This window comes from Schistocerca gregaria, chromosome 11, assembly GCF_023897955.1.
Source record: "Schistocerca gregaria isolate iqSchGreg1 chromosome 11, iqSchGreg1.2, whole genome shotgun sequence".
NCBI classification, from domain to species: domain Eukaryota; kingdom Metazoa; phylum Arthropoda; class Insecta; order Orthoptera; family Acrididae; genus Schistocerca; species Schistocerca gregaria.
Genome location: NC_064930.1, coordinates 102,667,664 through 102,693,525, shown reverse-complemented (window position 1 = coordinate 102,693,525; position 25,862 = coordinate 102,667,664). Strand labels below are relative to the sequence as shown.

General features: G+C 44.8%; 1 protein-coding gene across 1 annotated transcript in view; it reads left to right on the top strand.

Moving 5' to 3' along the window:
* The window catches only part of LOC126295146 (high affinity cGMP-specific 3',5'-cyclic phosphodiesterase 9A-like), a 2,007,270-nt gene that overhangs the window by 1,918,204 nt on the left and 63,204 nt on the right, over positions 1-25,862 (top strand). Inside the window, exons 9-12 of the mRNA XM_049987432.1 lie at positions 3,002-3,239; positions 11,820-11,942; positions 16,905-17,168; positions 24,774-24,863. Coding sequence (XP_049843389.1) covers positions 3,002-3,239; positions 11,820-11,942; positions 16,905-17,168; positions 24,774-24,863 — 715 coding nt within the window. The remainder of the gene's footprint in view (positions 1-3,001; positions 3,240-11,819; positions 11,943-16,904; positions 17,169-24,773; positions 24,864-25,862) is intronic.

Genomic DNA, 25,862 nt, shown 5'->3' with positions numbered 1-25,862 from the left:
GGTCAAGACCTGCCAATAGAATGGCATGTCAACACTCACCAGCCACTGCAACTCTAGTATAATAGTTGAAACAGCATGGAATGACTTTTCAAACTGTGTCGTCTGAGCTCGAAAAGATGGCTCTGAGCACTATGGGACAACTGCTGTGGTCATCAGTCCCCTAGAACTTAGAACAATTTAAACCTAACTAAGAATATCACACACATCCATGCCCGAGGCAGGATTCGAACCTGCGACCGTAGCAGTCGCACGGTTCCGGACTGCGCGCCTAAAACCACGAGACCACCGCGGCCGGCGTCTGAGCTCGGTTCAACTCAGTGCCAAACTGTGGGGTAGAGCCATTGTTGCAGCCAGAGCTGGTAGTTGCGTGCACTACGTTCACAATTTGTACACCCCCTAACACTCCGGAGACGATAGCCGAGCATAGCTCGGGCCACAAATCTGTGTTAAAGAGACCTCTTCCCCGTTATAAGTCGGGCTGCAATTTCCTCGATGCACGGGCCACCTGTACCTTGAAAACTGGGCTCATTTAGTATGAGAGCAACGAACTGCTGCCTCGGTACCTGTACCTTGAGCGGCACTGCCTTGTTTGCTAATTTCTAGAGATATTTCGATAGAAACATTAGCGAGCGTAACAATGTCGCGAATGGCTGAGCCAGAATGATAGCATTGACGCAATTTCGTGTGTGTTCTCGTGAGGTTTCTCAGTGTTTTGTAATTGTGCTGCAAGGTCTTGTTTGTTTAGTGAGTAAGAAATTGTGGAAGATCAAGAGAGAGAAACTGCTCAGTAACTCACCCCAGACTTTTTGCTTGGGAGCATACTTCATGACATCAATATTTTAAAATTCGTAATGTGCACTCATGCTCATAAATTAAGGATGATTGCAGAATGTGGTGCCACACAACGTGGCACAACACAAACCGGACGCTAATAGTGTAGGCACATAGGGAACACACACGACACAGATCTGTAAGGCCAGGTATTGGTGGAGAAAACCGTCCCGAAAGACACGTGGTACAAAACGCCACTGTTTCCTGCGCATGTACCCTGACATCAATATGCGATATGACCTCCATGCACACGTACACAGGCCACACAACGGGTTGGCATACTCTGGATCACGTGGCCGAGCAGCTGCTGGGGTATAGCCTCCCATTCTTGCACCAGTGCCTGTCGGAGCTCCCGAAGTGTTGTAGGGGTTTGAAGACGTGCAGCGATACGTCGACTGAGGGCTCTATGGGGTTTAGGTCTGGAGAACAGGCAGGCCACTCCATTCGCCTCATATCTTCTGCTTCAAGGTACTCCTCCACGATGGCAACTCGGTGGGGTCATGCGTTATCATCCATCATGAGGAAGGTGGGACCAATGCACCCCTGAGAAGGCAGACATACTGGTGCAAAATGACGTCCCGATACACCTGACCTGTTACAGTTCCTCTGTCAAAGACATGCAGGGGTGTACGTGCACCAATCATAATCCTACCCTACACCACCAAACCACGACATCCATACAGGTCCCTTTCAAGCAAATTAAGGTTCAAAGTGGTTCCAATGGCTCTGACCACCATGGGACTTAAATCATCAGTCCCCTAGAACTTAGAACTACTTAAACCTAACTAACATAAGGACATCACACACATCCATGCCCGAGGCAGGATTCGAACCTGCGACCGTAGTGGTCGCGCGGTTCCAAACTGTAGCGCCTAGAACCGCTCGGTCACTCCGGCGGGCGGACATTAATGGGTCGGAATCTGGTTGCTGGTTCAGGCGAGAAGAATACCCGGCGAGAATCACTATACCTGGACTCGTCTGTCAACATAACCTGGGGCCACTGTTCCAATGCCGATGTAGCCGGCCTTGGTGGCCGAGCGGTTCTAGGCGCTACATTCTGGAACCGCGCGTCCATTACTGTCGCAGGTTAGAATCCTGCCTCGGGCATGGATGTGTGTGATGTCCTTATGTTAGGTATGAGTAGTTCTAAGTTCTAGGGGACTGATGACCTCCGAAGTTAAGTCCCATAGTGCTCAGAGCCAATGCCGATGTACTGTGTTCTTGTCACCAGGCTTTACGGGCTCTCCTGTGACCAGGGGTCTGTGGAATGTACCTTGCAGGTCTCCGGGCGAATAAACCGTGTCTGTTCAGTCGTCTGTAGACTGTGTGTCTGGAGACAACTGTTCCAGTGGCTACGGTAAGATCGCTCGCTGCAGCACTCCGTGGCGGTCTGCATCCACTGATGGTGAGATATCGGTCTTCTTGTGGTGCTGCACACTGTGGACCTCCCGTACTGTAGCGCCTGCTCACGTTTCCTGTCTGCTGGAATCGTTGCCACAATCTTGAGATCACACTCTGTGGTACATGGAGGGCCCATGCTACGACCTGCTGTGTCTGACCAGCCTCCAGTCGCCCTAGTTTTCTACCCCTCATAACATCATCAATATGTGTTCTTTGAGCCATTTTGAACACACAGTCACCATTAGCACGCCTGAAAACGTCTGCACACTTACTGGCTGCACCGTACTCTGACATCCACCAACACACCTCTGCGTATGTGGACTGCTGCCAGCGCCACCGTGCGACGACCACAGGTCAAATGCACCGCATCGTCATACCCCGAGGTGATTTAAACCCGCAAACCTCCCGCCACAGCGCTGTTTCACCGTGTATCAGCATTATCCTTAATTTATGAGCATCAGTGTATTAAAGATGCAAAGTAACTAATAAATCTTGCAGCTTCGTCCTCTGTTAGTATGTATTACTGTTGAATATACATCAGTTACATAGGTGTTGGTAACACTTTAAATAACGGTGTAAATGGCTTGTTTGCTACGCCCGATATTGTTCTAAGTGGTCAGTGTCCAAAGCGTTAAGCACGTATCCTTCACACTGTCTTGCTGCGTGGTATTGCCTCTGTCGTGTCCGGCGATGCACTTGCCCCGCACTGCCTACGTGCCGCGTGCCGCTGTGCTGACGTTTCTGCCCCCGGGCGCGGCGCCGTCATCAGCGACGCGTCGGTGTCGGCCGAGGTGCGGGCGCGGCTGCGGCAGCCCACGTTCGACGGGTGCCAGTGGGAGGACGAGGAGGTGCTGCTGCTGCTGCAGCTCATGTACACAGACCTCGAGCTGCACACCCGCTTCGCCATCGAGCTGCCCGTGCTGCGCCGCTTCCTCTACGAGGTCTACAACAACTACAACGAGGTGCCCTTCCACAACTTCCGGCACTCCTTCTGCGTCGCGCAGATGGTGAGTCCTGCTCCGCTCTCTAGTCTCTAACATCCACTTGGTCCGCGACATGGCCAATCTGACATGTCGAAACATGTCTTTATTATTTTTTTATTTATTTGTAACCTGCTCCATTACATATTTGTAATTCTCTCTCTCTCTCTCTATATATATATATATATATATATATATATATATATATATATATATATATATATATATATATATATATATACTCCTGGAAATTGAAATAAGAACACCGTGAATTCATTGTCCCAGGAAGGGGATACTTTATTGACACATTCCAGGGGTCAGATACATCACATGATCACACTGACAGAACCACAGGCACATAGAACAGAACCACAGGCACATAGACACAGGCAACAGAGCATGCACAATGTCGGCACTAGTACAGTGTATATCCACCTTTCGCAGCAATGCAGGCTGCTATTCTCCCATGGAGACGATCGTAGAGATGCTGGATGTAGTCCTGTGGAACGGCTTGCCATGCCATTTCCACCTGGCGCCTCAGTTGGACCAGCGTTCGTGCTGGACGTGCAGACCGCATGAGACGACACTTCATCCAGTCCCAAACATGCTCAATGGGGGACAGATCCGGAGATCTTGCTGGCCAGGGTAGTTGACTTACACCTTCTAGAGCACGTTGGGTGGCACGGGATACATGCGGACGTGCATTGTCCCGTTGGAACTGCAAGTTCCCTTGCCGGTCTAAGAATGGTAGAACGATGGGTGCGATGACGGTTTGGATGTACCATGCACTATTCAGTGTCCCCTCGACGATCACCAGAGGTGTACGGCCAGTGTAGGAGATCGCTCCCCACACCATGATGCCGGGTGTTGGCCCTGTGTGCCTTGCTCGTATGCAGTCCTGATTGTGGCGCTCACCTGCACGGCGCCAAACATGCATACGACCATCATTGGCACCGAGGCAGAAGCGACTCTCATCGCTGAAGACGACACGTCTCCATTCGTCCCTCCATTCACGCCTGTCGCGACACCACTGGAGGCGGGCTGCACGATGTTGGGGCGTGAGCGGAAGACGGCCTAACGGTGTGCGGAACCGTAGCCCAGCTTCATGGAGACGGTTGCGAATGGTCCTCGCCGATACCCCAGGAGCAACAGTGTCCCTAATTTGCTGGGAAGTGGCGGTGCGGTCCCCTACGGCACTGCGTAGGATCCTACGGTCTTGGCGTGCATCCGTGCGTCGCTGTGGTCCGGTCCCAGGTCGACGGGCACGTGCACCTTCCGCCGACCACTGGCGACAACATCGATGTACTGTGGAGACCTCACGCCCCACGTGTTGAGCAATTCGGCGGTACGCCCACCCGGCCTCCCGCATGCCCACTATACGCCCTCGCTCAAAGTCCGTCAACTGCACATACGGTTCACGTCCACGCTGTCGCGGCATGCTACCAGTGTTAAAGACTGCGATGGAGCTCCGTGTGCCACGGCAAACTGGCTGACACTGACGGCGGCGGTGCACAAATGCTGCGCAGCTAGCGCCATTCGACGGCCAACACCGCGGTTCTTGGTGTGTCCGCTGTGCCGTGCGTGTGATCATTGCTTATATATAGTGTTGGCAGTAGAGCCAACACCGTGTTACTAGAAGAAGCCGAAATGCACGCGTTTTAGCTCACTGAGGCTGGCGTGAGGAGGGAAGGACGATACTGATGTGAGGTCTGGAACATGACAAGGAATTAGAATTCAGAAAGCGGACGTAATTAGTTTGATACTTAACTTTAATCCATTAATGGTGAACGTCAGTCTTGACGGTACATGATTCACAATATTTTCAGTTCAGAATACATTCTTGACGCCTATGGCGCCTTGATAGGTTGTAGCAAATGGCGTAGCTGAAGGCTATGCTAAACTGTCGTCTCTGCAAATGAGAGCGTAATTTGTCAGTGAACCATCGCTAGCAAAGTCGGCTGTACAACTGGGGCGAGTGCTAGGAAGTCTCTCTAGACTAGACCTATTGCGTGGCGGCGCTCGGTCTGTAATCACTGATAGTGGCGACACGCGGGTCCGACGTATACTATCGGACCGCGGCCGATTTAAAGGCTACCACCTGGCAAGTGTGGTGTCTGGCAGTGAAATATATATATATATATATATATATATATATATATATATATATATATATATATGTGTGTGTGTGTGTGTGTGTGTGTGTGTGTGTGTGTGTGTGTGTGTGTGTGTGTGTGTGTGTGTGTGGGTGTGTGTGTGTGTGGAGTGGAGTGTAATGTGTGTGTTGTATGATGTTGATGTATTCCTGGATATAGAAAAAGCCTATGATAGTGTTATAAGAGATAGCTGTGTACAAATTGGGGAAGGCCGATCATCATGGTTTGCAGTCCCTAAGGTTACACACTACGTAACCTAAATTATGCTAAGGACAAACACACAGACACCCATGCCTGTGGGTGGTTGGTGGTGGTGGTGGTGATTAGTGCTTAATGTCCCCTCGACAACGAGGTCATTAGAGACGGAGCGCAAGCTCGGGTTAGGGAAGGATGGGTAAGGAAATCGGCCGTGCCCTTTCAAAGGAACCATCCCACCATTTGCCTGAAACGATTTAGGGAAATCACGGAAAACCTAAATCAGGATGGCTGGAGACGGGATTGAACCGTCGTCCTCCCGAATGCGAGTCCAGTGTGCTAACCACTGCGCCACCTCGCTTGGTCATGCCTGTGGGAGGACTCAAAACTGAATGCATTTGCCTTTGCTGATGACATCATGATATGGGGTGAAACTGAAGAGGAAGTACAGATCAGACTCTATGGATGGAAATCTCAGTTCCAGAAATATAATCTCAACATCAGCAAGACCAAGACAGTGGTGATGGCAGTCAACAGAGATGGGCAACCAGCAAGTGTAAAACTAAGAGACCACCAGCTAGAGTCTGTGGACAGTTTTCCTCACCTTGGAAGAGTAATCTCCACTGATAATTTGGTTGGAAATGAAATCACCAACAGAGTGCAAAAAGGATCTGAATTCTACCAACAAGTAAGATCACTTTAATGGGATGACTGGATTCCAAAAACGACCAGACATGATGTTTAATAACTTTCATACCAATATTGACCTATGGTATTGAAACATGGACCCTCACAAAAAGAGAATCATCAAGGCTGCAAGCATCAGAAATGAAATTTCTTAGATCCACCATCCAGAAGACAAAGATGGACAAGTCAAGGAATAAGGAGGTGAGGAAAGAAGCCAGAATAAAGACATCCCTATTAGATCGAATTGGCGCATCTAGACTTTGATGGTATGGGCATGAGATGAGAATGGAGCCAACTAGAACAGCTAAAGTAAATTTGGAAAAAGGTGGATGGGAAAAGACCTCAAGGAAGACCTTGAACCTAATGACCAGAGGACGGACAGTGAATGTATTCTCCATGAACAGGTGTATTTGGACAGGGCAAAGTAGAAGAGGGTACCTGGGAAACTGGAACTGTTAAATGATGACAGTGGTGATGATGATGTTGAGAGAAGGGAGAGGTTGAAACCCGATGGTGGCACACAGCCTATTCCTCACGAATATCACCAAGGGAGCTACTCTGCTTAACCTAATGCCACCATCCAATGGCAGATCACCACCAACAGTGTCACATGCCCTCACTTAATGAGACACTGTTGAGAGGTGGACATTGACCCAAAGTCTACAATCAGCAATTTCGCATCGCCACCCCTTTTCCCCATGCCGGCCAAATATTGACAGTGAAAATTTTTTTCCAGTACTAGAATTGGAACCTGCTTACCCCTGAGTCAAACACCACTGCACAAGTATGCATTAGCGGCCTTGGTCACAGAGTCGGGTATGTCGAAACCTATTCTGAAATTTGTTATACAGGAAGAATACCCAAAAAGGAAAACAGTGTCAAAATACTAGCTACTAAGAAACACTGTGGCTGTTAGATTGGTGCATAAGTTCGTAGCTTCTTCCCATGACATAAACACAACAGATAACAGAGACTTTAGTCATCGGTAATATATTCTACTCTGTCTGAAGAGGCCTGAGAAGACCCAATGGTACAGTCGGACAGCCGTGTCATCCTCAGCTGATAGGCATCACTGAATGCAGATATGGAGAATCATGTGGTCAGCAACTGTTGTCAGTTTTCATGACCAGAGGCGCTTCTCTTCATGGCCAGAGCCAATACTTCTCAATCAAACAGCTCCTCAACTGACCTCAAAAGGACTGAGTGCAGTCCAATCGCCAACAGTACTGGGCAGCCTGGATGGTCACACATCCAAGTGCTAGCCAAGCCTCATAGCCCTTAACTGTACCGGTGTTACAACTGCACCAGTTTCGTTGACAGTAATGTATTATCCTCCGCTATTTACAACAATCTGCCAACAATGTGTGTGTGTGTGTGTTTGAGGTTTACGGGCGCTAAACAGCGTGGTCATCAGCGCCCAAGCGCATAGAAACAGGAACACAGGCGGTGAAGGGACGAAGACGGACGCCGAACAAGGAGAACGGCTAAAAGACACAGGCCTAACGCAGTTCCAAATGCGCACATACAGAGGCAAAACAAGAGGAGAAGAAACACACAATGGAGTAACTTTCTAATTCTGCAAGTGCAAAAATTATGTGGTTCTCAAGTCGTAGAACCGTCTTCAGAGCACACCTTCATTCGGAAAGGAAGTCCCCCTGGAGGTTGTTCAATAGAGAACGGAAGAGATAAAAATAGGAGTGCACAAGATCAGATGGGAAAGGTGGGTATGGAATGACTTCCCAACCCAACTCCTGTACAGGGTTTCTTGTCAGTCTAGCAGAATACGGGCAGGCTCTGTTGTGGAGTAGCATCAGCTCACGCAGTCTTCCTCGTCGTTGTTCTTGGATTGCGTCTGCAAGACGTCTCATCTCTTGATAATAAATGTCAACAGTGATGGTTACACCTCACAGAAGCAGATGGAAACTGGAAATTTGTGGTAAGTTCCTGCAGGGCCATACTGCTCAAACCCATGCCCAAAGGAGAACTCGAACCTCCGACGGGGGGTTTCCTCAAGAAACTGTTTCATTGCTAATAAAACACACATCATTCAAAAATTATTATCAGAGCTGTGTTTAAAATCTTTCACGTCAGCGTATTAAAGTCCCAGTTGATGGAAGTCGTCTGTAATGTAATATCATACACTGCCTTCATTTCGTTTACTCTGCTAGTCAGCTGAGTTCAAATTACAGGCGTGCCAGCTAAGCGAAGCACTGAGAGACGCAAGTCGAAACAAGGCCCCAGGAGCAGACGACATACCATCAGAAGATCTGATAGCCTTGGGAGAACCAGCCATGACGAAACTCATCCATCTGGTGTGCAAGATGTACCAGACAGGCGAGGTACCCTCAGCCTTAAATAAGAATGTAATAATTGCAATTCCGAAGAAATCAGGCGCTGACAGGTGGGAAAATTAACGAATTATCAGTTTAATAAGTCACTGTTGCGAAATATGAACACAAACTCTTTACAGAAGAATGGAAAAACAGATAGAAGCCGACCTCGGGGAACATCATTTTTGACTTCGGAGAAACGTAGGAAGGCAAGAGGCAATATTGATCCTATGACTTACTTTAGAGGATGGCAAGGGAAACCTACGTTTATCACATTTGTAGACTCAGAGAAAGCTTTTGACAATTTCGACTGGAATATTCTCTTTCAAATTCTAAAGGTGGCAGGGGTGAAATACAGGAAGCGAAAGACTATTTACAATTTGTATGGAAACCAGACGGCAGTAACAAGAGTTGAGGGGTGTGAAAACGAAACAGTAGTTGACAAGTGAGACAGGATTGTAGTCTATCCCTGATGTTATTCAATCTGTGCATTTTACACGCAGTAAAGGAAACCAAAGAAAAAATTGGAGTAGGAGGGAGAGGAAATAAAATCTTTGAGGTTTGCCGATGACATTGAAATTCTGTCAGAGACAGGAAAAAGGACTTGGAAGGGCAATTGAATGGACAGTGTCTTGAAAGGAGGATAAAAGATGAACATCAACAAAAGCAGGATAAGTATAATGGAATGTAGTCGAATTAAATCAGATGATGCTCAGGGAATTAGATTAGGAAATTGTTATTTGGGCAGAAAATAACTGATGATGGCTGAATTAGAGAGGACAGAAAATGTAGACTGACGATGACAAGAAAAGCGTTTCCAAAGGAGCGTAATTTGGTAGCATCGACTGTACATTTAAGTGTTAGGAATTGTTTTCTGAAGGTATTTGCCAGAGTGTAGGCATGCATGGAAGTGAAACATGGATGATAAATAGTTTGGACAAGAAGAGAATAGAAACTTTTGAAATGTGGTGCTACAGAAGAATGCTGAAGATTAGATGGGTAGATCATGTAACTAATGAGGAGGTACTGAAATTACGAGAAAATAAATTTGTCGCACAGTTTCACTATAAGAAGGGATTGGTTGATAGGATACATTCTGAGACATCAAGGGGTCACAAATTTAGTATTTGAGGGAAGAGTGGGCGTTAAAAATCGTACAGAGAGACCTAGAGATGAGTATACAGATTCATAAGGATGTAGGTTGCAGTAGTTATTCGGAGATGAAGAAGCTTCGACAGGATAGAGTATCATGGGAAGCTGCATCAAATCAATGTTCGGACTGAAGACCAAACAACAACAGCAACAACAACAACAAAACCAACAGCAACAACAGTTTATCTTACGATTTAATCTGCAAATCATTCAAAAAATTAATGATTCGAGTCATTTTTGGTGCGATTTAAGTGCATAAAATTCATGTGTGTGCACATTTTACTTTGCTCTATGTGGCGTTGCGTTCTCTTGTCATGGATGCGTCTGGTCATTCAGCGATTCTCGTTCGAGACAGGTAGGGCTCTACAAACCGCTGTTATAAACGCTTTCCTAGTGGGGGGAAAATTAGTAATTTTAACAGTTTGAAAAATGTTTGCGTGCTTAGAACGTTCAAAAGCCAAGATCGCTAAACCAGGTTCGACATACTTTGCTGTCATCTTCAGGTCTGTAACATAGAGCATGTACATGATAATAGTCTCATAAGCTGAATTTTAATTTGGCATTGCAAGAACGGAAACATAACTGTACATTTACATACCTTAAAGAGTCTTTTCATTATGGAACGTCTTTAAATTGAACCTCCTAGGATGAGGCCCGTCTTAAAATGAACATATTTCATAACAAAATGACTTTTTAAGGTATGTAAATGTACAAGTCCACTTTCATTTTAACTTTTAACCTCAACTATTACGTCTTAACTCAGGTTATGAGACATATTTCCACGTATATGCACTTTGCTACAGACCTGAAGATAACAGCAAAGTCTGTCGAAACCGGTTGTTTTAAGTAAAGAAATATTTATGCAATCTTGACTTTTGAATGTTTTTAGTAATTAAACCAGGCCATTCCTTTATTGTTCTCAAAATGAGAAAATTCAGTTAAATGTTTTCAGTGCGCCGTAATTTCTTTGATACCCTCGACAGACCACATAGACAGCTCGTTAGAGTGAAATGCCTGGAGAACATGTGGTGATACGATGGACCAGATGGACCCATGAAAACAGTGTGCCGAGAAGAGTAAGGACGGATTCTCTGAGACTGACCACACTTTGGGTAGATCACAAGATTGTTAGACTGACTCTGACAAATAGAGGGATGACAACAGCTCAAAGTTGGACATAGCTTACAGGCAGAGACTCATCACAAGTCATCAGAAACACATTACTGGAAACTGGGTTAACATCTCGAGTTGCCTTGTGTTGTTTACACCACAAATAACAAATACTTGCAATATGTAGTGAGAGAGTAGTAAAGTGGGTGACTGAGTGGCACTTCGTGTTGTTCAACAATGAGTCTCGCTTCTATCTCTGGTGATCATATCAACACCGTATCTTGAGATCCATATCACTCCAACTCCTTGGGTCATGATATGGTGAGCAACTTGATATGACAACACGAGTCATTTAATAGTTGAATAAGGGCCGCTTAGTGGTCCCCAGTATATAACATCCTGTTATTGCTCCCTTCATGACCATGGTACAAAATTCAATATTTCAGCAGGATAATGCAAGACCCCACACTACATTTCACATCGCAGCTGCCTTGAGGACTGTTGAATCCTCGACTGACGTACGTGGTCCCCCAGATTTCTCTGCCACGGACATAATGTGAAATGCAATGAGAAGACATCTACTTCCATACCATCCACCAGCAAAGAAAGTGACACATTGTATGTTCCAGGCATAGCAGGAAATTTCTCAAGACGGCATTTGGGGCTGTTAGCTTCCATGCCACAACCAATGCAATATTGTATTCATACCAGAGGGAAGGAGGTCGAGTTTGGGGTGACCCCTCAAACTGATTTTGATGCTTACCTCTAGTTCTGAATGTGTCGAAAGTTTAATCATGTAATATCAATTATGTGATGAGCATTCTACAAAATTTGGTAAATATCGAGCCTGGTGTTTCATGGTGTAATACTTCCTATATATATATATGATTTCGGTTCGTGTCGTGTAACAGCCTGATTTCATGTAACCAACCATTTTAAGCAATAAGCGTTTACTGATTTGCTTTTCCTGTTGTTGTCAGATGTACGCCATGATGTGGGCAGTGGACCTCCCCGCCAAGTTGGGCGACCTGGAGACGCTGGTGCTGCTGACGTCATGCATCTGTCACGACCTCGACCACCCAGGCTACAACAACATCTACCAGGTAATGTAGAAGCGGCAGCATCCAAACTCTGCTCTTCACCACGGCATGAGTCTAGAGCCAGTGAATTGTGAACAGCTCAACCAGACACGTTGGTCGAAGTAACGACTGGAAATTGGTGTCACTTTTGGACCAATGAGCGATGGGTTGGACATGGCTTTACTGAACACCATACCATGTGCCAGACCAGTCTCCAGTGTCTCACAAAGTCAGGTCACGTGACAGTGTTTATGGGGATTCGGACATTAGCCAGGGTCGTTAAACAGAGGGGCCATCTTGGTGCTATTCAAGGGGAGTAGGCTTTTTTGCTGGCACCAGGATTCAAACCCCACCCGCTTCTCTCTCATTTCCATTACCCTAAATTTTGCTTCACTTCTTTTTCCATTTCAGACATTCTTCTAATCACCCTGCTATACTTGAATCAGGTTTCCAGTAACACGATAGCGCACCAACTGCTTTAATAAAATCGATTGAAGACATTAAACATTCATTTGCCAGGTCAAAGTGAGCATTGTAACACTGGTTGACTTTACCAAGGTTGATACTGTTGAGTTCAGTGTATACCTTATGAAAATAGAGTGACAGAAGTGAAAAGTTTTACACTATGAACACCTTGACCGAATTATACCATGCTGCTATGTCAGTTTTCCATACTTGTAGGATACACTGATTCTTATGCAACTTTATTTTCAGTACAGAAAAATGTCTTTCTTGCACATGAAGAATGGTGTGAGTACATGATGGATGATAGAGGGATACAGTGTTACTGAACTTTTCAGGTGGCGATGATCAACAAACCTAATGTCCGTCATGCACTCACACCATTCTTCATCTGCAGGAGTGGATTCTTTTCTGTACTAAAAATGAGCTGGAATGGCGATGAAATTTTATTCAGCATGTCCCAGAGGCATGGAAATAATAAAGTTTCACTTTGACAGCGTTGGGGAAAACACGGTGTAATACTCATCAGAATTGTCTTCATGTGCCATACAATGGTAGATGTTTCTCACAGAAAACATGTGCGGAAATCGAATATGTCTTGGATTAATTGACTGTTCCGTCGGTTCTTGGTAGAATATTTGACACATTTCGAATAAAAAGAAGCATGTAACACTAATAATTTACAAACTGGCTTTCGGCTATTACGCCATCAAGGCGTACAAAGATAAATAAGTGTTGCTGCGAAATTTTATGAGATTAAAAGTTTTAAGCTAGGTGCATCAATCGAGAACGTGCGTTGGTTTTCAAACATGACAGTTATTCCAGAATGAGATTTTCACTCTGCAGCGCAATGTGCGCTGATACGAGACTTCCCGGCAGATTAAAACTGTATGCCGGTCCCGAGTTCAAATCTTGGTCCGGCACACAGTTTTAATCTGCCGGGAAGTTTCATGACAGTTATTGATGTCTGAGAAGAAAATTAAGTTGAACAGTTATAGGAAACTTGTTCACAAACCCCCCTGCAACATGTCAGAAAAGGTTACTATATATTCCTCAATTTTCTTCTCAGAAAAATAGTTGTAACTTTTCATGTAGTTCAGTATTTAACGAGTTACATATTTTACCAAAGTTAATAGTTTTAAATCAGCTTTTAGTGAAATAATTCTTCTCATTTTAGTCCCAAATGAAGCATTAAAAATTGCAATCTCTGAATATCAGATGAGATACTCTCCATATGCACCTTGTTTGTAACCTTGGCTAGGCGGTCAAAAAGTGCTTTGTAAATATAACAAATATTATGGAATATTACACAAGTGATGTTTTATTTCATTTATCTGGTTTGCAAAATTTATAAATGTTGTAGCATATTACACAAGTGTTGTATGTTTTATTTCATTTATATAGCGTGTGTCTTCTTAACATACAGAAATTCACATGATAATGGAGGTAAGATTCATTGAAACGCATAGACAGTGTTCATTATTTTCAACTGACATTCATACCAATCACAGACAGCCCAAACTTGATATGTTCCCATTTCTTACCTTATTTGAGTGCAAAATACAGGGTGAAAAGTATTTAAACCGACACACTCTGGGAGATTGTAGGGGACATCAAAACAAATATTTTCCCCTAATGTCATTTTTTTCCTATGAAGATTATTTAAACAGGTGGAAGTCGTATTACGCTCTTCAGTTGTAGACAACTGCTGTCCACCAGCGTACTAGTGCATTGTCTCTGTTTACTAATGGAGCGGTACACCTGGAGTGAGTACACTGATACGGTTGGTGTGTACTACGTAGCGCACCACAACGGACGAGCTGCACAGCGGGTTTATCAACAACAATATCCTAATCGCCGTATCCCGCATCATACGACCTTTGCTGCTGTGTACCAACGTCTGCGTGAGACCGGGTCATTTAGCAGATCACCTGGACAGGGACGCCGTCGCACGGTAAGAACGCTGCAGTTTGAGGGAGCTGTCTTGCAGCATGTGAAGGGGCATTCTTCAATCATTACTCGTGCAATTGCACATAACATGTGGACGAATCAGACGAATGTAAGAACAGTCCTTCGAGAGCAATTGTTACGTCCATTTCACTTACAGCGTATCCACAACCTGGAACCAGTTGCTTATGTGCACCCAGAGCACAGTTTTCGCAGTGATACTTGGAACAATGTGAAATGCATCCTATATTTCCATCCTTCGTGTTCATTACCGATGAAGCAACGTTCGGGATTGATGGAGTCTTCAACATGCACAGTTCGCGTGTTTGGAGTGAGGATAACCAACATGCCACAGTTACTAGCGCTCATCAAGTGGGGTTCTTCGTTAATGTGTAGCTCGGTGTTGTTGGAGACTGTTTAATTGGGCCATATCTGCTACCTAGGCCATTAAATGGCAGGCACTATTACAATTTTCTCGCCAGAGCATTGCCAGAATTGCTGGAAGACGTGCCGCTCCCTACAAGACAACGCATGTGGTTCCAACATGACGGGGCGCCGGCACATTTCAGTCGTCGCGTGCGTCGATTCCTGGACAGACGGTTCCCAGAAAAGTGGATTGGCAGAGGCAGAGTGTTTGTTGGTTTAATTAATTTGCCCCCAGAGAAATGTTCCTCTGCCGGTTTAAATACTCCTCATAGGAAAAAATGACATTAGGGAAAAATATTTGTGGGGCTGTAGAAAAATATCCGCTACCAGTCACAATAAGAGGTTTTTTTTTCGTCACACGACCGGTTTTGGGCTCGCGCCCATCTTTAGGTGTTTATACATTCGTTTACATGTTTGTACTGTTGGAGATCACTGTATAAATACAAAAATTATTTGCTGGTGACTACACAAATACAAGTGGGACAATTGTAAGTGGTAAGGCAGCATTTGACGAAAATATAACTGTACATGCAAAAAGATGAAGCACTATTATTACAGTTACGCTGTGATGATAGTTCGGCCACTTAGTTATACACTTATGGTCATTTTCACGTCCATATATCAGGTATAGCTCCATATTACACTACTATGATGTGCACTACACTATGTTTACATACAAACATGTGGGCTGTGGGCAAAGAACTTCGATGTAGCAGATGTAAAGATGTTGCTCACACAGTAACTCATAGGTTCTGATCAAAGAACGTAGCCACAGTAAGTGCAAAGGTGTTGCACATATGCCACAGTAAGCGCAAAGGAGTGCGCGATCCCAAAACCGGTCGTGTGACGAATAAAAAACCTTTTATTGTGACTGGTAGCGCATATTTTTCTACAACCCCACAAACATTTTTCCCTAATGTCATTTTTTCCTATGAGGAGTATTTAAACCGGCAGAGGAAGATATCTCTGGGGGCAAATTACCTAAACCAACAAACACTCTGCCTCTGTCAATCCACGTTTCTGGGAACCGTCGGTCCAGGAATCGCCAAGCTGGAACCATATGCGTTGTCTTGTGAGGAGCGGGACGTTTTCTAGCAATTTTGACAATGGTTAAAATGGCTCTGATCACTATGGGTCTTAACTTCTGAGCTGATCAGTCCCCTAGAACTTAGGACTACTTTAACCTAACTAACCTAACGACATCACAAACATCTACGCCCGAGGCAGGATTTGAACCTGCGACCGTAGCGGTAGCGCGGTTCCAGACTGTAGCGCCTAGAACGGCTCGGCCATCCCTGGCGACTTTTGGCAATGCTCTGGCGATAAAATTCCAATGATATTTAATGGCCTGTGTAACAGATACGGCGCAATTAAACAGTCCCCAACAACACCGACCCACACATTAAGGAAGAACCAAACTTGATGAGCGCTAGCAACTGTGACATGCGGGTTACCCTCACTCAAAACACGCTAATTGTGCACGTTGGAGACTCCATCACGCCAGAAGGTGGATTCATCGTAAACAACACAGAGGATGGAAATGTAGGATGGATTTCACACTGTTCCAGGTACCACTGTGAAAACTGTGCTCTGGGTGGATAATCGACTGGTTCCACGCTGTAAGTGAAATGGACGTAACAATTGCTCTCGAAGGACTGTTCTTACGTTCTTCTGATTCGTCCCCACATTACGTGCAGTTGCAGGAGTGCTGATTGCAGGTAATCTGCTAAATGACCCGACGTTGGTACACAGCAGCAAAGGTCGTATGATGCGGGATACGGCGATTAGGATATTGCTGTTGATAAACCCGCTGTGCAGCTCGTCCGTTGTGGTTCGCTACGTAGTACGCACCAACCATATCAGTGTACTCACTCCAGGTGTATCGCTGCATTAGTAAACAGAGACAATGCACTTCTACACTGGTGGACAGCAGTTGTCTACAGCTGAATACGGCCTCCACCTGTTTAAATAATCCTCATAGGAAAAAATAAGATTAGGGAAAAATATTTGTTTTGATGTCCCCTACAACGTCCCAGAGTGTGTCGGTTTAAATAGTTTTCACCCTGTGTGTAATGTAGATGATGTAGGGAAGCCCACACGGAGTGGTGTGATTGTGTACATATGTGTGTGTGTGTGTGTGCCTGGCGGCAGATCAACGCCAAGACGGAGCTGGCGCTGCGCTACAACGACATCTCGCCGCTGGAGAACCACCACTGCTCGGTGGCGTTCCGGATTCTGGAGCGCCCCGACTGCAACATCCTCAGGTCGCTGGACGCAGAGGCGTACCGGAGGGCCCGCGAGGGCATCATCCGCTGCATCCTCGCCACCGACATGGCGCGCCACAATGAGATCCTCGACCAGTTCCGAGAGATCACGCCGCGCTTCGACTTCAAGGACCGCGCTCACGTCAACCTGGTGGGTGGCAAGTGATGGTGATCCCTACCATTGTGCGGCCCAAAGGCTCTGGTAAATTACAGTGATAGCGTCGGTGCTCCACGCCACAAAAACATGGGCATCATACAGCCACCATAACGTGGTCTATTCAGGGTGCTCCACTGGTCGCGACCGGGCCAAATATCTCGCGAAATAAGCGTCACACGAAAAAACAACAAAGAACGAAACTTGTCTAACTTGAAGGGGGAAACCAGATGGCGCTATGGTTGGCCCGCTAGATGGAGCTGCCATAGGTCGACGGATATCAACTGCGCTTTTTAAATAGGAGCCGCCATTTTTTATTACATATCCGTGTAGTACGTAAAGGAATATGAATGTTTTAGTTGGACCACTTTTTTCGCTTTGCGATAGATGGTGCTGTAATAGTCACAAACGTATGGCTCACAATTTTAGACGAACTGTTGGTAACAGGTAGGGTTTTTAAATTATAATACAGAACGTAGGTACGTTGGAACATTTTATTTCGGTTGTTCCAGTGTGATACATGTACCTTTACGAACTTATCAGTTCTGAGAACGCATGCTGTTACAGCGTGATTACCTGTAAATACCACTTTAATGCAATAAATGTTCAAAATCATGTCCGTCAACCTCAATGCATTTGGCAATAAGTGTAACGACATTCCTCTCAACAGCGAGTAGTTCGCCTTCCGTAATGCTCGCACATGCATTGACAATGCACTGACGCATGTTGTCAGGTGTTGTCGGTGGATCACGATAGCAAATATCCTTCAACTTTCCCCACAGAAAGAAATCCGGGGACGTCAGATCCGGTGAACGTGCGGGCCACGGTATGGTGCTTAGACGACCAATCCACCTGTCATGAAATATGCTATTCAGTACCGCACGCGAGCTATGTACTTGACATCCATCATGTTGGAAGTACATCGCCATTATGTCGTGCAGTGAAACATCTTGTAGTAACATCGGTAGAACCTTACGCAGGAAATCAGCATACATTGCACCATTTAGATTGCCATCTATAAAATGGGGGCCAATTATCCTTCCTCCCATAATGCCACACCATACATTAACCCGCCAATGTCGCTGATGTTCCACTTGTCGCAGCCATCGTGGATTTTCCGTTGCAAAATAGTGCATATTATGCCGGTTTACGTTACCGCTGTTGGTGAATGACGCTTCGTCGCTAAATAGAACGCGTGCAAAAAATCTGTCATCGTCCCGTAATTTATCTTGTGACCAGTGGCAGAACTGTACACGACGTTCAAAGTCGTCGCCATGCAATTCCTGGTGCATAGAAATATGGTACGGCCGCAATCGATGATGATGTAGCATTCTCAACACCGACGTTTTCAGATTCCCGATTCTCGCGCAATTTGTCTGCTACTGATGTGCGGATTAGCCGCGACAGCAGCTAAAACACCTACTTGGGCATCATCATTTGTTGCAGGTCGTGGTTGACGTTTCACGTGTGGCTGAACACTTCCTGTTACCTTAAATAACGTAACTATCCGGCGAACGGCCCGGACACTTGGATGATGTCGTTGGGCATTTTGATCACAATAGCCATACATCGACACGATATCGACCTCTTGCGCAATTGGTAAACGGTCCATTTTAACACGGGTAATGTATCACGGAGCAAATACCGTCCGCACTCGTGAAATGTTTCGTGATACCACGTACTTATACGTTTGTGACTATCACAGCGCCATCTATCACAAAGCGAAAAAAGTGGTCCAACTGAAACATTCGTATTTCTTTACGTACTACACGAATATGCAATAAAAAATGGGGGTTCCTATTTTTTTTAAAGGAGTTCATATCCATTTGGCCTATGGCAGCGCCATCTAGTGGGCCAATCATAGCGCCATCTGGTTTCCCCCTTCAAGCTAGACAAGTTTCGTTCTTTGTTGTTTTTTCGTTTGACGCTTATTTCGTGAGATATTTGGCCCGGTCACTATCAGTGGACCACCCTGTATACACATGTCCACTTTGAAAGTCAGTTGCAAAGTGAGCGACAGAGGACACTACAGTATGTAACAACTGCTCTGGATAACTTGGATCTTATTTTATGGTGTCATCTGGAGAGGGATTTGACTACTAGTTTCCTAGGGACGTTCTGCCTGATGATGCCATGATCCCCATCACAACGTTTGTCATACCCACATGTGTGCTAGGCAATTGATTGATAAAGGACTAGCAGAGGGTGCTATGTACAGTGTAAACACCTGGTTTGGACTACTTGGATCTCAATGTGTAGGGTTATCTGCAGGTCGATTTGACGACAGGTTTCCTTTGGAATTTCAGGCAAATCAAACAGTGCTTTGATTTTAAGCACTGCACCGACATCAGTTTGGTGGGTTCGAAATAGGGAGACATGTCTAGATAGGAAACCGAAGACCCTGGTGGATTCTGATGACCAGACAGGTGGTCCCTGTCATCAAGTGGTCACCACACATACGTGCACCCTGCAAATCAGTGATAAACCGAGTGATACGCGGTACTATATCCAGTTTATGGCAATTGATCTGGGTCTTTCGAACCATGACTGGAGTTAGCTACCGTTGCAGTTGCGAAAACTCGCAATACTCTTCGACTTCAAAACCAACAGAATAAGTATTAAGGACACAGAAAAAGCCGCTAAAATTCATTATTATAGCATGAGTGAACCTGACTACTATAAGTTACAAATTTCCATGTCCACAGACAGCATTGCTGTGTCTTAATTCTGCAGATGTGCTGTCTGCAACCAGCTCAGGATGCTGGAACTCAGCATGAGACAAAACACTAATTGCCTCATCGTGCGACTTGTCACACACACCCATCACGAGTACTGAATTTAGACAACAAAACTGCTTATGTAAGCAAGCCTTTGCCTAATGGAACAGGTAGTTACTAAGTTTCCCGATGAAAATTCTGATAGTTTGACCGAATACTTGGGAAATGACAAATTCCGTAAGAAACAGAATAACAGCACAGGATACATTAGTCTCTCACAGTTACAATGTCCTACCTCGACGTGCCGGAAACATCGACCAAAGACAGCTTTGCCAATATGCAAGAGTCGCTTTTAACATCTCAGTGCGCCAGTGATCAATATGAAAAAGCCTAAAAGAAAGAAAGAAGCTACCAAACTGCACCACTGGCCATGAAAACTGCAAGACAAGTACGGATAGGAAGTAACGGGACTCTACTTATTATACTTGTTTGTTATAGGAGGAGTAAGAAATGAACAAGCGTGTAGAGGATTTGGGGATATAAATACAGATACACAGAGATGAATTGAAGTGAGATTCGCTGACAGACTCAGATACGTCACTCGGTGCTGCATTAAATGACAGACCTGATTGGTCATAGTGGCTGCCAGTTGGTGGCCAGCCAGTCTCTCACCATCAGTGAACAGATGCTTTCAGTGGGTGAGGCATCTGGAGAATGAGCAGGCAAGGGCGACAGTTCAACACTGTGTGTGTGGGGAGAGCTCAGGGCGGCGTGGGCAAAATAAGGACTTCCATTATCTCCTTCAAACATAACTGCACGCAGAGGTCAAAGACAGGTCACAGTCATCACTTTGAACTCGTTGGAAATGTGGCGCCTATACAAACCAGAGGTGATGGTGTCGTGCAGCCAATGGCAACCCATGCAATGGGGATCTGGGCGCATTTGGCGATCGGGAAGCAATAATGGCGACATACATTCTCCTCAGAGCCTGTACACATCGATAAGCGATATACCGAATCGGAACGCTTCTGAAAAGGCGATGTTGTACGACTCATATGTCAAGCGTTGTCATTGGTTACATCACTGTTGGCATGTACCGCTATGGTGCTGCATCTAGAAACAATGCAACCAAGGTCGTTATGCTGATTGGCTGCTATGTTCCAAACATTGTTACAATGTCAATGCTGCAAAGAAGTCCACATCCAGACCCGAGATGTGTTACGTCGCTGTATGATCTTGCACAGCAAAACGAACAGTATCTCTGCCCGGTCTCTTGGGTCCATGGAGATCCTGCGTGGCATTGAGTATGGCCCTATTGGTGCCATCGATTCCGTATTTCCATGACTATTGCATGATCCCAACGTCATAGGCCGCATCGCTATCACTGTCAAATGTTGACACATGTTGCCATACGTACCTCTTTCTCATATGAGCCATAACACATTCTATGTACCGACTTGACAGAAAACCCTAGGAAGTTCTGGTCTTACCTTAAATCAGTAAGTGGCTCGAAACAGCATATCTGGACACTCCGGGATGATGATGGCATTGAAACAGAGGATGACACGCGTAAAGCTGAAATACTGAACATCTTTTTCCAAAGCTGTTTCACAGAGGAAGACCGCACTGCAGTTCCTTCTCTAAATCCTCGCAGAAACGAAAAAATGGCTGACATCGAAATAAGTGTCCAAGGAATAGAAAAGCAACTGAAATCACTCAACAGAGGAAAGTCCACTGGACCTGACGGAATACCAGTTCGATTCCACACAGAGTACGCGAAAGAACTTGCCCCCTTCTAACAGCCGCGTACCGCAAGTCTCTAGAGGAACGGAAGGTTCCAAATGATTGGAAAAGAGCACAGGTAGTCCCAGTCTGCAAGAAGGGTCGTCGAGCAGATGCGCAAAACTATAGACCTATATCTCTGGCGTCGATCTGTTGTAGAATTTTAGAACATGATTTTTGCTCGCATATCATGTCATTTCTGGAAACCCAGAATCTACTCTGTAGGAATCAACATGGATTCCGGAAACAGCAATCGTGTGAGACCCAACTCGCTTTATTTGTTCAATAGACCCAGAAAATATTAGATACAGGCTCCCAGGTAGATGCTATTTTCCTTGACTTCCGGAAGGCGTTAGAGTTCCGCACTGTCGCCTGATAAACAAAGTAAGAGTCTACGGAATATCAGACCGGCTGGATCGAAGAGTTTTTAGCAAACAGAACAGAGCATGTTGTTCTCAATGGAGAGACGTCTGCAGACGTTAAGGTAACCTCTGGCGTGCCACAGGGGAGTGTTATGGGACCATTGCTTTTCACAATATATATAAATGATCTAGTAGATAGTGTCGCAAGTTCCATGCGGCTTTTTGCGGATGATGCTGTAGTATACAGAGAAGTTGCAGCATTAGAAAATTGCAGCGAAATGCAGGAAGATCTGCAGCGGATAGGCACTTGGTGCAGGGAGTGGCAACTGACACTTAACATAGACAAATGTAATGTATTGCGAATACATAGAAAGAAGGATCCTTTATTGTATGATTATATGATAACAGAACAAACACTGGTAGCAGTTACTTCTGTAAAATATCTGGGAGTATGCGTGCGGAACGATTTGAAGTGGAATGATCATATAAAATTAATTGTTGGTAAGGCGGGTGCCAGGTTGAGATTCATTGGGAGAGTCGTTAGAAAATGTAGTCCATCAACAAAGGACGTGGCTTACAAAACACTCATTCGACCTATACTTGAGTATTGCTCATCAGTGTGGGATCCGTACTAGATCGGGTTGACGGAGGAGATAGAGAAGATCCAAAGAAGAGCAGTGCGTTTCGTCACAGGGTTATTTGGGAAGCGTGATAGCGTTACGGAGATGTTTAACAAACTCAAGTGGCAGACTCTGCAAGAGAGGCGCTCTGCATCGCTGTGTAGCTTGCTCACCAGGTTTCGAGAGGGTGCGTCTCAGAATGAGGTATTGAATATACTGCTTCCCCTTGCTTATACCTCCCGATGAGATCACGAATGTAAAATTAGAGAGATTCGAGCGCGCACGGAGGCTTTCAGACAGTCGTTCTTCCCGCGAACCATACGCGACTCGAACAGAAAAGGGAGGTAATGACAGTAGCACGTAAAGTGACCTCCGCCACACACCGTTGGGTGGCTTGCGGAGTATAAATGTAGATGTAGATGTAGAACACAATCTCCTCACAAACAACTGAATAACTAATTTTATTTCCAACTGATATACCCACTGTTTAATCTTCCCTCATGTATGGAGTGTAGGTGGCATTTGCATGGTTGCATAAAGTACACTTCATGCAACCTTAATTAATAAATAAATATATCAAATTTAATGAAAAAATGTTTCATGTGCATACAGTAACAATCTCTCTGATCAATGCTATCAGTGGCTCTGAAGATTGTGTGTTCCAGGAGCTTGAGTTGTACTATGCACAATGTGTGACTTTGGCTTGTATGCTTTATTCTAGGGAGGTCACTGAACTGAGTGAGATGAGTGATGTATGGTGGTAGTTTTTGGCCCTCTTTAGGTTAGGTGTAACCTTCCGTCTCCAAGGCACAGAATAGTTCTCTGCCTTAAGAGGTTTCCAGTAAATTGTGGTCAAGAGTGAAGGCTGCTCACTCATTAATTCTCTACTCACACTACCTAAACACTTCTCAACTGCAATATCATTTGAGAATAATTTGGTTCGAAATTAAAATTTTCCTCAGTGCATTACTTTTTTTGTTTGTGATTTATAGCACATATAACAGATTATGAATAAATAAGAAAGTATAACCACATATAATAGATATGCTAGACAGAGATTTACTAGTGTATTTTTTTGTGTAATTGGAGCAGTCGATGTCAAGTTTCATACTGTCTCTTCCTTTCTTTCAGCAGGTGCAAATATTCGTACAGCTGTTAACTTTCTTTCCAAAACTGACGAACTGCTAAAACCGATGGGTTGATTTTCTAAAGTACACCTAAGTTTTGCAGTTAAATCTAAACCGTCTAGATAAAAGATACTTTCCCCAAATTGCTCCTTTATATAATTTACCAAAGAGTAAGTTTCTATCGAAATGCTGCCTATCACTTAGAAATCTTAATTTTCATAAAGTAAATAGTTTGATCATGCTGGTGAACCCCACAACACACAGCTTTTTTCCATAGCTTCAAAAAACATAGTAGTATAGTAGATTCCATTTTTCTTCATGAAGTATGAAACAGACAATGTTCAGTGAATTGATTGCCAAATTTTTGTAACCAGTTCACAAAAATATGCTGTGTCTCTTTAAAGCTAATTTCATAAAGAACTCAGATTTACAACCAGTAATCTTGGTCATTACATGATTAAGTATTGCCTTTTAATTCACAGCTAATTTCTTTGTTGAACAGACTTGAACATAGTGCATTATTTAGAAAACCAAAATATATTTGAATATATTTTCTGTGCTCAGTTAGAACAGTTACAAATGTCGTGTAATGGGTTGACTACTTCTTGAAGGATATACACTAGTCCGCAGCTCGTGGTCGTGCGGTAGCGTTCTTGCTTCCGGCGCCCGGGTTCCCGGGTTCGATTCCCCGTGGGGTCAGGGATTTCTCTGCCTTGTGACGACTGGGTGTTGTGTGATGTCCTTATGTTAGTTAGGTTTATGTAGTTCTAAGTTCTAGGGGACTGATGACCATAGATGTTAAGTCCCATAGTGCTCAGAGCCATTTGAACCATTTTTGATATACACTAACTACTGTACTTCTCATTGTTGTGCACCTAGTGTGCAGTGTTTGCAGGACACTGGTGTAGAGTTTGAATATAATGTGTGAAATTGTGTTTTTTGTACACTTGTCACTTTGCTGGGAGTGAATTGTGTCTGTCATGCGGTGTTGCAGCTCTGCATGGTGCTGATCAAGGTGGCAGACATCTCTAACGAGGCACGGCCCATGGAGGTCGCCGAGCCATGGCTGGACCGACTGCTCCAGGTACGAATGTGATGTAGATCTTTGTGCAATGCCAGTTTTGGGTGCGCTGTTCCACCCATTTGACATAGCTTCACCTGTGGGTGGAAGAAGCGGTGGTGTTTGTTGATGTAGAAGCTTCCCAACAACTCAGGGTTGGAGAGAGTGGAATTCCAGCTGTACACTGTTTCAGATGATTATTGATACTAGGGATTCATTCACAAGTGTACATACTGCATGTCTGTAAGTAATGTGAAGAGATGTATTATTATACCATTAATACCTCATAGTGAGCAGCATGTCCAAATAATACATCTGGAATAGATGATATTCGCTTAGACACTGAGGTGATGAAAGTCATTGGATACCTCCTAATATCGTGTCGGACCTCTTTTTGCCAGGAGCAGTGCAGTATCTCGACGTGGCATGGACTCAACAAGTTGTTGGAAGTCTCCTGAAGGAATATTGAGCCATGCTCCCTCCATAGCCCTCCATAACTGCCAAAGTGTTGTCAACACAGGATGTCGTGCATGAACTGACCTCTTGATTATGTCCCATAAATGTCCAATGGGTGGCTGAATCCTTCCCTAGACTTGTCTGGAATGTTCTTCAAACTAATCTCCAACAATTGTGAAGAGGTTATATGGTGCATTGATATCCATACACATTCCATCGTTATTTGGCAACATTAAGTGGATGAATGTCTGTAAATGGTCTTCAAGCTGGCGAACATAACCATTTCCAGGTACCAAGAAATTGCAGTTCAGAGAAATATATCATTTGAAAAGCGTTCGTATGAAAATTGGAGAACGACATGAGGCATGCAGATGATTTTAGGTAATCTATTAACAAAAAAGCTATCACATCTCTGAAAATGTCGTAATTAGCAAGGTCGAACTTCAAAATAAAAGCGAGTGCTTGGGAACAGAGGCTCGGTTCAGTTGGACCAGAGGACCCAAACCGTTCCATGTGAACACAGCCCACACCTTTATGGAGCTTGCACAGTGCTTTGTTGACAAGTAG